At 42.4% G+C, this 14,115-nt stretch overlaps 1 protein-coding gene across 5 annotated transcripts in view; it reads right to left on the bottom strand.

Moving 5' to 3' along the window:
• SGCD (sarcoglycan delta) overlaps positions 1-14,115 on the bottom strand; it is a gene marked incomplete at its 5' end in the record, with an annotated part of 1,184,416 nt that overhangs the window by 314,748 nt on the left and 855,553 nt on the right. For 4 of the 5 annotated variants that reach the window (XM_082254622.1, XM_082254623.1, XM_082254621.1 and 1 more), the window contains one exon: positions 9,121-9,306. In XM_082254622.1, the coding sequence (XP_082110748.1) occupies positions 9,121-9,306 (186 nt within the window). Of the gene's footprint in view, positions 1-9,120; positions 9,340-14,115 lie in introns of those variants that run through there. The other variant, XM_082254619.1, reaches the window with a different exon arrangement.

Below are 14,115 nucleotides of genomic sequence, written 5' to 3'. Positions count from 1 at the left end.
CTTCTCCCTCATTTTATCTCCCTTCCACAGCTAATGTGACCCCAGTTCTGATGGAGAGGAGCAGGGGAGAGGCAAACAAGGATGCTGTTCAGGTGATGACATTTACCCATGACATCATTGAGTCTTAGGATGCTGGCGGCTAGATGGTTGTAATAATTCACATTAAAAATCTGTGGATTTGTGTAACTTAAAGGCAGGCTTGATCCACTCACTGGTTTGTAAAGAATATTTGGCAATTTTTAGGTATTTTGCCAAGGCCAAGCCCAGTCCCTGACAAACAACCCCACACCATAATCCCCCTCCACAAAATGATTTGGACCTCAACCCTTTAGGGTGAATTAGAACGCAGACTGCAAACCAGGTCTTCTTGTCCAACATCAGTGCCTGACCTCACAAATGCGCTTCTGCAAGAATGGTCAAACATTCCCATAGACACTCCTAAACCTTGTGGACAGCCTTCCCAGAAGAGTTGAAGCTATTATAGCGGCAAAGAATGGGCCAACTCTATATTGAACCCTACGGACTAAGGCTGGGATGCCATTAAATTTTATGTGCTTGTAAAGGCAGGCGTCCCAATACTTATATATGATTATATATACAATGTATATATTTTGGTAATATAGTGTATGTATAAACAAATCTTTTGGCTTGTTTTGGAATAAGGAAGGTTTATAACACCTGACACATTTTTATTGCTCTGTCGCCGCTGAGTAGCTACACTGTCTGGTGGTCTTCTGGTGGCCATTATCACTGAGACGAAACATGATAGGAAGACAATATTTAATAGTTGTCACACTATGGTGGGGTCACCTTTTTCAGGACAATTGTCTAAGAAGGGATGATTGCAAATGTTTCAGTAGTGACTGTCTAGCAAGGGATTTTACCCTCACCTTGTAGAGATGTCATCTCATTCCCAGTTGCATCTCTGCAACAGGAAGAAATGGGAAGTCTTACCAACAGGACATAGACAGGTAAAAATAAACTGACAGGGGATTTAACCCTTCTTTACTGTAGCCAAAACTAAAAAGAAAAGTTTGTTTATACACACGCATACATATGCATGTCACTGATTGGAACGCATTTCATTTGATTTAAAGACATATCACGGCATTAAACACAAAAACCTGGCATCCAGTTTTGCCACTGTTATCTAAGAAGGAGAAATACTGGGTTCTAAACCAGCAAAATAACCCAGTAATAAAAAAGCCAGCATTGAACTGTCCTCCTTATAGGACAGCATGCTAAGAGAAACAAAGCCATTTTGTTCTCAGTACATCCCTGCACAAAGCCTTTAATTATAAAACTAGGCGTGCTCCCTTCTGAGACACTTAGCTTACCGGGAAAATGATGATATTTGCACAAAATCCTTCCCCGAATCTCATTCCTTAACGCACGTTTCCATGTCCCTGGGGAAGAGTTTTGAAGCATCACCTTTATTTCCTTCAGGTTCCTCTCCACTATGGTTTAACTTATTACTGCAGACATACAATCCTCTAATACATTGTAGGTGTAACCACTTGAAATATCACTCTCCAAATCTCCCCCCCCGCTGGAGACAGCAATGTGAACTGACCCCCCCGGGCTTCTGATTTTCTGAAAGATTAGAAGTGTATGCTTCATAGATCTTTTAATGGTAATCCTATACTTGGGCTTAGAGATTTAGAAAATCTTCACTTTTCACATCTTTCCAGTTCATTGCCATCTATTATAGGGCAGCCATCTAAAAATAAAAACTCGCTTTGGTTAGGGTTCCATGAGTTAAAGCTGAACTCCAGGAAAACATTTATATACATAAATGAAATACATACAGTTTATGGGAGCTGCTTTACCTGCCAAAGAATTTTTATTTCTGTTTACTTAGTCCTGAGATTTACAGAGCACACTCCTGGGAAGAGATCTGATTGTTTGCTACTGCACTTTTAGGGTCCTTTCACACAGGCTGTCTGCCCCGCGGACTGTTTTGCTCAGCGGGAATCGATCCGCTGATCCCCGCTGAGCAGGCGGGTGACAGATTACTTTGCATAGACAGACCTGTCAGATCCCCGCTCTCCTCTATGGGAGATCAGATTAAAACGGACCGCCTCTTCCTTTTCATCTGATCTGATCCTCCAGACGGATGGAAAATAGGTTTCCATCCGTTTGGATTTCATAGGATTTCGACAGGATCAGATGGCAGCGGGTGGCAGCGGACATGTCACCGCTGATATCCGCTGCTCCACAGGGGTGTATGGAGCATTCGATCAGGTCCGCCTGAAAAACTGACAGGCGGACCTGATCGGAAAGCCGTGTGAAAGTGCCCTAAGGGCCAGTTCACACTAGTGCAATGCCAGACGTCAAATGTGATTCGCACCACATTGCTGTGCAGATCACATGCAATGTCTGTGCGAAGCAAATTCAGCATCGCATTCGGACCAAACTCATGCAGGACCCTTTTTTTTATCCGCATCAGAATCAGATTGCATTTGCAATTCCTTTTAGCATTCACAGTTCGCACTGCAATCTGTGAACCAATCTGGGGCTGTTTTGACACCTGCAGCGGTTCGCAGAGGGCAGTGTGAACCGCCGGTGATTCAGGTGCGATGTGGAAACCTACATTGGATTTGCAGGGTTTCCCACATCGCACCAGTGTGGACCGGCCTTAATACATGTTCCCGTATCTGTAATAATCCCGCCCCCCATCCCCTGTAGATCTGTACTTATCTCCACTTATGGCACCAGCCTTGTGTGCAGGGACATTAAAACTGGGCTCCACCCAAAATTGAAAGCTCCGCTTGTCTATCCCTTCCCCCCACCCTCATTGCCATATTAAGCACCTTTTGGGGGGGGGGGGGGGAGGGTACCTGGTTTTGACAATTACCCGCTCCCACTTCTGGCTCAGTTCGCCGTGGGGGAACTGACATAGAAATTTGTCCCTCCTCCTCCTTACCCCCACGGCCGGCCCATTCACAGAGTGCAGGGCGATTCACGCATGCACAGTAGTAAACCGGCTGTTAAGCCGCAAGGCTTTACTGTCAGTTTCCCTTAAGCAAGATGGTGGCACCATCACCTGAGAGGCGATTCAAGGCTCGGGTGACAACAGCGCTGGATGCCTGGACAGGTAAGTGCCCTATCAGTAAAATTTAGCAGCTACAGTATTTGTAGCTGCTGACTTTTAATTTTTTTTTTTTTGGGGGGGGGGAGGGGGGGGAGAAGGGGCACACCTGAATGTAAAGGCTAGGGTTATTTCTTGGAAACCATGAATTTGTATTTCAAGGGTAGCTCCACTTTCATGGGAAAAAAAGCAAATAAAAAAAATTATATATATATATATATATATATATATATATATATATATATATAATGTATACAATTGCGACAGAAATCATATTGTTATTGAATGTTATTTAAAATTATCTTTCCTTTTTAATCTGCAGCTCGGTAATTTTCTGTAAAATGCAATGCAATATGGCCACCTGGAGGCATTCTGTACATAGAATGTGTACAAAATGCCCCTCAGAAACATTTCCTGCTTTTGTGATTGGCTCGCTGACTTCTATTTTATCTATGTACTAATGCTAGCAGTATGAGTAATAAAAATAATCCATGTTGATTGGGAGAGTGAAGTTTCACATTAAAGATGTAAAAGTATGGATTCATGAAGGTGTGGGCCCATGGCAGGAAGGAATGCCTTTCTGTAGACCTGTTATGGCTCACCTTAGTATAATGTACAATTGTATCTTTAACCGTGCCCCTCCTGGGACAACCACAGGGGACACATTTTATGATGATGAGGGGTGGCTGGTGTGGATGGCAGCACTAAAATCACCAGTCAGGGACACATGACAGCAGAGTCAGATAAGTGCAAAGGGGCTTTTTAGTCAATCACCAGTAAATGGTGGAGAAGATGTTGGGGATTTTATTATTGCCTGCTGATGGGCCTTACAGAGTATAGAACTACCTCCAAGGGATATTTAAGCATTGCTGTATTACATTATTTATGTCTCAAGTTGGGAACTCAGAAAATTTAGAGTAGCCTTTCTCAACCTTTTTACTATGGAAATAATTTTTAGGTCTTCGAGAACCTATCAAAGAATCTCTAGCAATCTCTGAAGAAACCCTGGGGTTCCACAGAGCCGTGGTTAAGTAAGCCCAGATTGGTGTTAGAGACCACATTGTGCTTCACATGTATTGCAAATTTATGCAACAAAAAGTCTCTGTTTTTACCCTAAACATTTGAAACTGTTGTGTTAGGCTTTGGTACTGGCTAGTTGAAAAGTGATCATTTTGTATTGTTAATGGGAGCACCTTTTCTCATTGTGCTCCTACGATGCCACACAAGATGAAATTCTCACATTGCCTTATAGAAGACACGGTAAGGTATTCAAACTTTTACGAAGATTTGAAGCTATAACAGATGCTATACCTGTATATATAACTAAAACGTACGTACTTGTTATAAACAGAAAATCTCTATACAGTAAAAAAAGTTCATGGTGAGAAATTACTCCCCACCTTCCCTATTTAACTTATTCTGTGTAAAATACTGTAGCCTCCTTCTATATTGTAACCCTGCTCAACCTCCTGCTGCACATCTCTTCTATAACTGCGCCTCCTGCAGCCCCTACTGACTTTCCAACTGGGCTTCCTGCTGTTTCTACATGACAGTTACTTTCCAAGTGAGATTTCTGCGCTAAAATAAAATCCCGTCTATCCTCCATGAAGCCCGTGGCCTACGATAACCTCTCCTCTTCTTCCTCCGACGGTAAGATTTCAGTTCCTGCTGTTTTCCATAAAGAACCAGAAAATTGAAAAAGCAACTTTTTAATGACAAGACAAAGTAGACCTGTCACAAACCTGGGCGATACAAACTGAGCAAAGAATGAAAAAAATGCAACTTCAAAGTTTAGGTTCAGGAAAAAACGTAATTCAAATTGGGATTCTTGGGGGGGTCGGGGGTTGAATAAAAGCGTTTGACACTGTAAAATGGACCTGTTACTTCGCCTAGTATGCACTTTAAAGTGACCCCTGCCACAAGGGTCACTTGTACACAACAGGAACTTAGTAAAAGAAGAGAGAATACACTTACTGATTGTATTGAAACCCACAAAAGGGGGAGAATGGGGAAAAAAGAGACTTTTTGATACCCACAAAGTATAGAACATGTATGTAGAGGTAAAAATTAGGGATGATCGAACTTTTGAAAAAGTTCAGTTCGACCAGAACACCCGAACTTCCCGAAAGTTCGGGTCCGGATTCCAGAACCCCATTGAAATCAATGGGACTCGAACTTCATTAATCAAAAAACACCATTTTGAAGCCCTAAAACCCAATAAATGCCCCTAAAAAAGTGCCTAGGGTTCTGGGTCATGCCCCAGGGACTATTAATCACACAAAAAAAGTTCTTAAAAATTGTCGTTTTTTGATAGAGAGCCAATTATTGAAAAAATTATTGAAAAAAAAATTAAATTTCTTTGGATTTAGTGTCTGGTGGGTCTAAAAAGTGTACCTGTGAAGTTTCAGCTCTGTAGCATATCCAGAACCAGAAAAAAAAGATTGTTTGTCTTAGAATTGCAGTAGAGCAGGGATATGGCTCCGCTATTTTCACACCTGGCCGTTTTTGTTGCAGGCGTTTATTGGGCTTTTTTGTGGATGTCTTTGGAGGCAGGCATGACATCTGAACTTCTGTGTAGGGGTATATATACACACACACACATATAGGTGTGAAAGTAGCAGAACCCTATGCCTGCGCTAATGAAATTATTTGCAGGCATAGGGCTCTGCTCCGATCACACCTATATGTGTGTATGTATATAAATACATATATGTGTGTGTGTATATATACCCCTATACAGAAGTTCAGATGTTATGCCAGCCTCCAAAGACGCCTAAAAAATGCCCAAAAAAATGCCTGCAACAACACACCTGGGCGTTTTTGTTGCAGGCGTTTTTTTGGGCATTTTCTGGGCGTCTTTGGAGGCAGGCATAACATCTGAACTTCTGTAGAGGGGTATATATACACACACACATATATGTATATATACACATACACACATATAGGTGTGAAAGTAGCGGAACCCTATGCCTGCGCTAATTAAATTATTTGCAGGCATAGGGCTCCGCTCCTATCACACCTATATGTGTGTATGTGTATATATACATATATGTGTGTGTGTATATATACCCCTATACAGAAGTTCAGATGTTATGCCTGCCTCTAAAGACGCCCAAAAAATGTCCCAAAAAAACGCCTGCAACCACACACCTGGGCGTTTTTGTTGCAGGCGTTTTTTGGGGCATTTTTTGGGTGTCTTTGGAGGCAGGCATAACATCTGAACTTCTGTATAGGGGTATATACACACACACACATATATGTATATGTACACATACACACATATAGGTGTGAAAGTAGCGGAGCCCTATGCCTGCAAATAATTTCATTATCATTTCTAATTATTCATTTCTAATCAGGTGATATTATCAGTATCACCTGATTAGAGCCAGAGGCTCTAATAGGGTGATGCAAAGGGTGGTCCCCCAGAGCAGTGCGCCCAGAGCCCACCCATTGTGTGACAATAGCGAATGAAAATTCACTATTGTCACACCGATCCTACTCCTGGCCAATCAGAAAGCCGGTCTAATACCGGCTTCCTGATTGGCCGCATGGCAAACCCCATGCCATTGGCCGAGGAGGAGGCGGGAGCGGGAGGAGGACTCGAGAAGATGCAACGCCGGAGTGGGAAGAAGCCGCCCGCCGAAGCCGTCGCCGAGTGAGGAGAAGCCGCCCGCCGGGACAGAAGACAGAAGCCGTTGCCGAGTGAGGAGAAGCCGCCCGCCGGGACAGAAGACGTTGCCGAGTGAGGAGAAGCCGCAGGGCTGCTCCAGGTAAGTGCACTGGTCTGAGGGGGGGCCCACACTGCATTGAAGGGGGCATGCACGCTGGTCACTGCATTGATGGTGGCATGCTGTGGTAACTCTGCATTGATGGGGGCACGCTGTAGTAACTCTGCATTGATGGTGGCATGCATGCTGTGGTAACTCTGCATTGATGGGGGCACGCTGTAGTAACTTTGCATTAATGGTGGCATGCTGTGGTAACTCTGCATTGATGGTGGCATGCTGTGGTAACTCTGCATTGATGATGGCATGCTGTGGTAACTCTGCATTGATGGGGGCACGCTGTAGTAACTCTGCATTAATGGTGGCATGCTGTGGTAACTCTGCATTGATGGTGGCATGCTGTGGTAACTCTGCATTGAAAGGGGGCACACTATACTTTGATTACTGAAGGCCCCTTTCACACTTTTGTGACCTCAAAGTCATGCAATTTTTTGCCGTGTTTTTTGCCGCAAAGCAATGCCTATTCGATTTTTTCTGTTTGCGCCCCCCCCCCAAAAATTTTGAGCACCAGCCGCCACTGCCAAGCAGCAATTGTTTCCCAAGCTCTGCTCACCCAATCAAGGACTTTATTTTCCAAAGGGAAATAGACTTTATGTGCACTTTGGTGTTTGCTAAGAAAAGCACTGCATGTATATGTTTTTAGTGTATGTATGTACTGTATTTATTTCAAATTACATGGTGCCCAACCAATGGGGAAATCTGTTCTGTCCAAAAGGAGATTTCACCTCACTTTTGGGAGAATTCCTCTCTCATCATATTTATGGAACCAAAAATCCATGGAATAGAGAAAACACTTTAATGTTTAACCTGGTATGGACCGCCCCGCCCAGATATAATGCTACAGGGCCGCCCTCCTGCGCAAAATCACGTACCTGTACGTGATTTCGTGCACTGGGTCTGGGGAGCCGGTGACCCCCTCCCGCTGTGATTGGTCCCAGCAGGAGCCAATCAGTGGGTCTGACAAACGCGATGGCTGCCGGGACACACCGATCGTTTTTAGGAGCGGCAGAACAGGTCTTAATCCCACTTTATACTGTAAAAAAGGCACACCACCGTTTTGTGGTAGGAGAAGATGGAGACTAAGCAGGAACATGGATCTCTGTCTTCCCCCAGTCAAAGCAACTCCCACACAGTTAGAAAGTACTCCCTAGGAGCACAATTAATCCTTTGATCGCCCTTGATGTTAACCCTTTCCCTGCCAGTGTCATTAGTACAGTGACAGTGCAGGTTTTTTTTAGCACCGATCACTGCATTAGTGTCACTGGTGCCCAAAAAAAGTGTCAATTAGTGTCAGATTTGTCCACCACAATATCGCAGTCCCATTAAAATTTAAAACATATCGCCGCCATTACTAGTAAAATAAACAAATACATTTATAAAATAAAAATTCAACACATTCTATAGTTTATAGATGCTATAACTTTTGCGCAATCCATCAATATACGATTATTGGGATTTTTTTTACCAACAATATGTACCAGAACACAAATTGGCCTAAAACTGATTTTTTTAATTTTTTTTTTATTGGGTATTCTTTAAAGCATAAAGTAAAAAATATATATATATTTTTTTTCAAAATTGTCGGAATTTTGTTTGTTTTTAGTGCAAAAAACACAGAAGTGATCAAATACCACCTAAAGAAAGCTCTATTTGTGGGGAAAAAAACATTGATTTTATTTGGGTACAGTGTCGCACAACTGTGCAATTGTCAGTTAAGGTAACGCAGTGCCCTATTGCAAAAAATGGCTTGGTAGTAAAGGGGGGCAAATCTTCAGAGGCTGAAAAGGTTAAAAAAGGGTCCACTCTAACAAAACTTTGCTGACAGCCATGAAAATATTGTAAGCAATAAGGGGGAAAGGAGGTTCTTTATAAATACAACAACAGCTGAAGAAAACGTGCGTGTCGGAGCAGTTTTGCATGATAGAGCTCACAGCAACTTAGGAAGAGAACTGTGCATGCAGATCTGAAGCCTTTTTATGTTAATTACAACCCACGTACCATCAATATTAAAAAAAAAAAAAAAAAAAAAAAAAAAACAATAGACCCTGATTTATATGAAGAATTAAGTCTGAGATAATAGATTGAGGATAAAAACAATAAATCATGCAGCTTTATACAACAGACAAGCACAAAGGAATATATATCTATATTTTTTTTGGAGGTAAAAAAAAAGCCCTCTACCCCCCTCCTTAAAACGCTCACTGCCAACTCTTGCTCTACAGTCTGGTTACCATGGTTACTTACAACAGTAAAGTTCATGACTTTGAGTATCCAGATGGTCATGGCGAGGTTCACCAGGATAAGTATCATGAGGAGCAGAACGAAGAAGTACAGGCATCGCTTCCTCCAGCCATATATCCCCACCTTGTAGACATGGGGTCCCTCGCTGCTGGAGAGCGTGCTCCTCTGAGCATACTGTTCCTGAGGCATCTGTAACAAACACACAGAAAGACACCTTGTCATTTTTGAAGTTTCTTGCTGAGAATTAATGACAGGAGCAGAATAAAAAAAAAAAAGACCTTAATGCCTTTTTAAAACAGAACCTTAAAAAAGTATGACGCTATATCTAACGCATAACTCCGCTTTTGTTGGAAAAAAAAAAACATTCCTTGGGTGATCTATGTACATTGCAGGGATTTAAACAAACTTTGTTGCATATTCCTACTTTTTGATATTCTGAAGAAATCCCTGTGTGTTTGTCTGTATCCATGTGCAAAAGTGAGTCTAATGGGAGTGGCTTTTTAACCACCACCAGGGGGTTTTTTGCGATTTTTTACTGCGTGACTTTAACGGACAATTGCGCGGTTGTGCGACGCTGTACCTAAACAAATTTCACGTTCTTTTTTTCCCACAAACAGAGCTTTCTTTTGGTGGTATTTGATCACCTGTGCGATTTTTTGATCATGCGCTATAAACAAAAAAAGAGAGTAAATTTTGCAAAAATAACAATATTTTTCACTTTTTTTTATATGAAATTCCCCCCCAAAAAAAATGTAAAAATCAAAATTTTTTAACATTTTCGGCCAATTTGATTTATGCTACATATGTTTGGTAAAAAAAATCGCAAAAAGCATATTTTGATTGGTTCGCGCAAAAGTAAAAAGTAATAGCGGCGATCTGCGATTTTTTTTTGCGATACTGCGACATTGCGGCAGACAGATCAGACCCTTGACTGACATTTTTGACACTTTTGGGGGTACCAGTGACATTACTGCAGTAATCAGTGCTATAAATATGCACTGTTACTGTAAAAATGACACTGGCAGGGAAGGGGTTAACTGTATTGGAGAGGGAGGGGTTAAGTGTGTCCTAGGGGCGTGATTCTAACTGTAGTGGGACAGGTCTCCTATTGTAAAAACAGAGATCAATGTTTCTACATAGTAGAACCGTCTGATCCCCATTTTTACACAGGGGAGAATGACAGGCGGCTTGTTTACATAAGCCGTCCGCCTTTCTCCCGCTCTACAGACGATCGTAGTGTGACCGGCGGACATCGGGTCGGCCGGTCACACGCCCGGACTCCTCTGTGAACGAGCCGAGGCAGGCACGCGCCCACCCGCTATTGGCTCAAAACCCGGTGACAGACTAGCGACGTAGACCTACGTCACTCTGCCTGGCTGGGGCTGACTGCCTGTCAGGGTTCTAGTCGTACCCGCCAGACAGCTAGGCGTGGCCACCGCACTGGTGCCTTTCAGAGGTATTGAACCTGTGTCCTTCTGGCTTCCCAGTCTGCAAACTAGCCTCTGAGCCACTTCAGGACTTTGGAGAACTCCTGTTTATTCCTGTATTGCCTGCAGCACTAGGGGGCTGGATTTCACCAGAGGCTCAGACCTGTCAGTAACTCTCCAGCTGTATTTGATACCTAATTAACAAGGTATAAGACACTGCCCCTCCCTAAGGGCAGTGTCAGTTCATTGATTCTGGTTTCCTGGTTCGGTTCCTGTTGTTTGAGTTCCTGGATTCCTGTTTGTTTCCGGCATCTGACCCCTGGCTTCACCTGACGGTTCTCCTGCTCTAGTCCTTGCCTGTATTTGGACCTGGTTATCCTGAACAGCCCCCGTGCACAAACTCACAGGCCAGGTGGCTTCTTACCTGGTCACCCTGGTCTGTGTTTGTTTGCAAGGGTGAGCATAAATCTCTGCCTGAATGACTCCCAACAAAGGTAAGCCTTGACACTGCCGCAGTAAATATACTGTGCGCAGTCGGCAACCGGTTAATTATAAACCAGCTGTGGGACCTGCAGAGCTCTAATGAGGAAAGCTGCTGGGCCTGCATCTCTTTAGACATGTTCCTATTGGTAGTATCTCACCAAAAATAACATTTTTGTTGCAGGGGATGCCTGAAATCTAATTTGCATCTTGGTGCAGACTTCTGGGAAAAAAATAAAATTACAGAGCTGCAGATTGAGAAGCAAAGGTAATTTGGCCAGGAGGTTTGTGGAACTTAGCTTACCTTAGAGAGGTCGGGAAACTCCTGTTTCAGCTCCCCATGTCCCTCTTATGTGTAAGTCACCCTGTGTCTATTAGGGGCACAGAGTGACTGAGAAAATGATGTGTAACAACTTAATGGATGCTGGATTACTTGAAATGGGACAGTAATATTTATCAACCATATCCCTCAAGAAATATATAAAGATTTAATCCCATTTTACACTGTAAAACTCATAGCAGATGTTAATCTCATCAGTTTAAGCCAACTGCCTTTCACCCATTGTTAATTGTGCTAATTAACACACCTCTTTTCTGCTAGCAAACTACTGGGGGTTGCGTTTACACTTGTAATAATGTGTATTGTACTTTGTGAGCTCGATGCCGGCAAGTCTGACTCGGAATGAGATCCCCGATTGTCCAGATGGCTTGTTGTTTAATTAACTTAATGTTTATAGCGTTAATTATATTTCACTATACAGTTGCCTTTTCATATGAAGATTAGATCAGCCTCATCTGATTGCAAAATTTTCTAAAAACAATTCCAGCCAATGTTGGAGATGTGGTGCCCAAGTGGGCATGCTTCTCCACATGACATGGTCGTGCCTACACATCAGAGGGTTTTGGAATGCCGTTTTCAGATTGATAGCAAAGGTTACGGGAAACCTACTCAAGAAAAACCCTGCTCTTGCTGTTCTGAGCATAGGCAGTGAAACGATTCACTGCTCCGTCTATCACCATGCAAAATCTGTTTGCGGCCAGAGCGGTCTTGTTGAGAAAATGGAAATCTGTTGAGGTCCCTGACATTACTGAAGTTACCAGGTTAATTAAAGAAGTTTACAAATATGAACATATTATGGCCCTTAAGGAAGGTTCTGTAAACAAGTTGTGCCAATTTTGGAAACCCTGGCAGGAATACACGCATGACAAATGACAAATGTTAGCTGTCCCCTCGCCTTGTCCACTAGGGTGCATACTGCTTTAGTTCTATTGTCTTGTCATTCTTTCTGGTTACGTTTGTGATTATTATTTCAATGATACTTTGTGGAATGTGTTCAGTTTTATTTGTCCACCAAAGAAATTGCCCGATAAAATGTTCTCATATTGTTGCTTGACCCTTGTTAGATGTAATACCATTTTTCTTTCTATCTTAATGCCAATTTGTTTGTACACTGTGGTTTGTTTCTCTTATAAAACCCAATAAAAATAAAAAAAAAAAAGAAAATGAGATCAGCCTCACCTGAGTGTGCAGTATACAAAAAGCCTGTATTCTTGTTCAATAAAGTGTTTGAGTTCCAGATCTCATACAAGCTATTTGTCAGCTAGTCATGTATGCTATAATATCTGATATCTATGTTCATACTGGAGGAAGTGTTATACTGATGAAAGCACCAAAGCTGGGTGCTGGGATGGTTCCATCACAGTCATTTTTAACATTCCTTTACAATAAGACTTGTGTCGCAACTGTGTAGGCTATATTATTTTATCTTTATTTGCTATTTTTATCCCAACAAAAGTGAAGTTACCCTTTATAAAAGAACTCCAGCCAGAGTAAAAATAGGTGTCAGGTTACATAAGGTCATGCACATTTATTTAAAAATTTAAACTGCACAACTGCCTGCTATGAAAGGGTTCTTGTACTTTTGCCCACTTAAAGCAGAGCTCCAGATTTATTTATTTATTTTCTTTCTTTAAATAAGCTTTCGTTTTAATACTCACCTTGTCTCTGGTACTGTGCCCAGTGGAAAGTCTATGCTGCTGCCAGTCCTCTTCTAGGTTGAAATATGGCCAGCATCAATCAACCCACTTTTTGCCAGCCCAGACTGTTATGAACACATCCTAAAGGTGCATCACCACCTTTTTGCTTTTCCTCTATTTGTATTAAAAGAGGAACTTTAGTTAGCAAATTAATTCCTGCTAGAATACTTCAGGCTGGCCCTTTTTTTGCAGGTCTACCCTATGTAAAACTTTTAAAAAAAAGTGTCTATACTATTTAAAATGCTCTGCATATGCTCAGTTGCTCTCTGTTTTTGGTAATTTTTTAGGAACTGCCGAGATTGTAGAGGCTGATCTGCTGACAACCTTAAAGTGGAATTAAACCCTCCTATCATTTACAGCCAAGCAAATGTGACGGTTAGCAATCCCAGCGTTCAATTTGATTAAGGAAAACAGTTAAGGGGTCCCAGACCCCTTCACCAGTTCAACAGGGCATGGGTGGTATATTACTTTTATAATGGATGGAACAATAAAACCTTACCCCAATCCTTCACAATCCCTTTTTGTTCATCAGATGATACTTTTAAATTGGAGCATTTTTTTAAAGCCCCCCTTCCAAAGCATGTGCCCAGTGCAGAAGACCAAATACTCTGCTACCAACATGGTAGGGGTCATGGATGTTTGTGTGCTATGGTATACAGAAGAGAACCGATAACCTTTTACCTTGGGGAAAACATAACCATGTGACCCTTTCATGGTAGGGACAGACTTCTGTGGGTTAAATAAAGTTTACCACCCAAAGTGTGCTGTAGTGCCACAGTAACTGGTGGGCATGACTGTGGGCAAGGTGGAGGGTGGTGGTTCATTGTGACACACTATCTACCAGTATTAGCTTCCTTGGCAGTCTGGCACATGGCATCTTAAAGCTGCAAACAAAAGGTTGGTGCTTGAAAACTTCCTTTTGCCAGGTGCTATAATACAGAGAACAGATGCCTACCATGCGTCAATGACTTACACCATGATCATCCTTCCTGAATGGTGAAGTAGCTCCACTCAGGGCCACCAGCCCGTCACACCTTGTTAGTATTAGCCTGGG

This window comes from Pelophylax lessonae (genome assembly GCF_965119305.1).
Source record: "Pelophylax lessonae genome assembly, chromosome: 4".
Lineage (NCBI taxonomy): Eukaryota > Metazoa > Chordata > Amphibia > Anura > Ranidae > Pelophylax > Pelophylax lessonae.
This window is presented reverse-complemented; position numbering and strand designations above follow the sequence as displayed.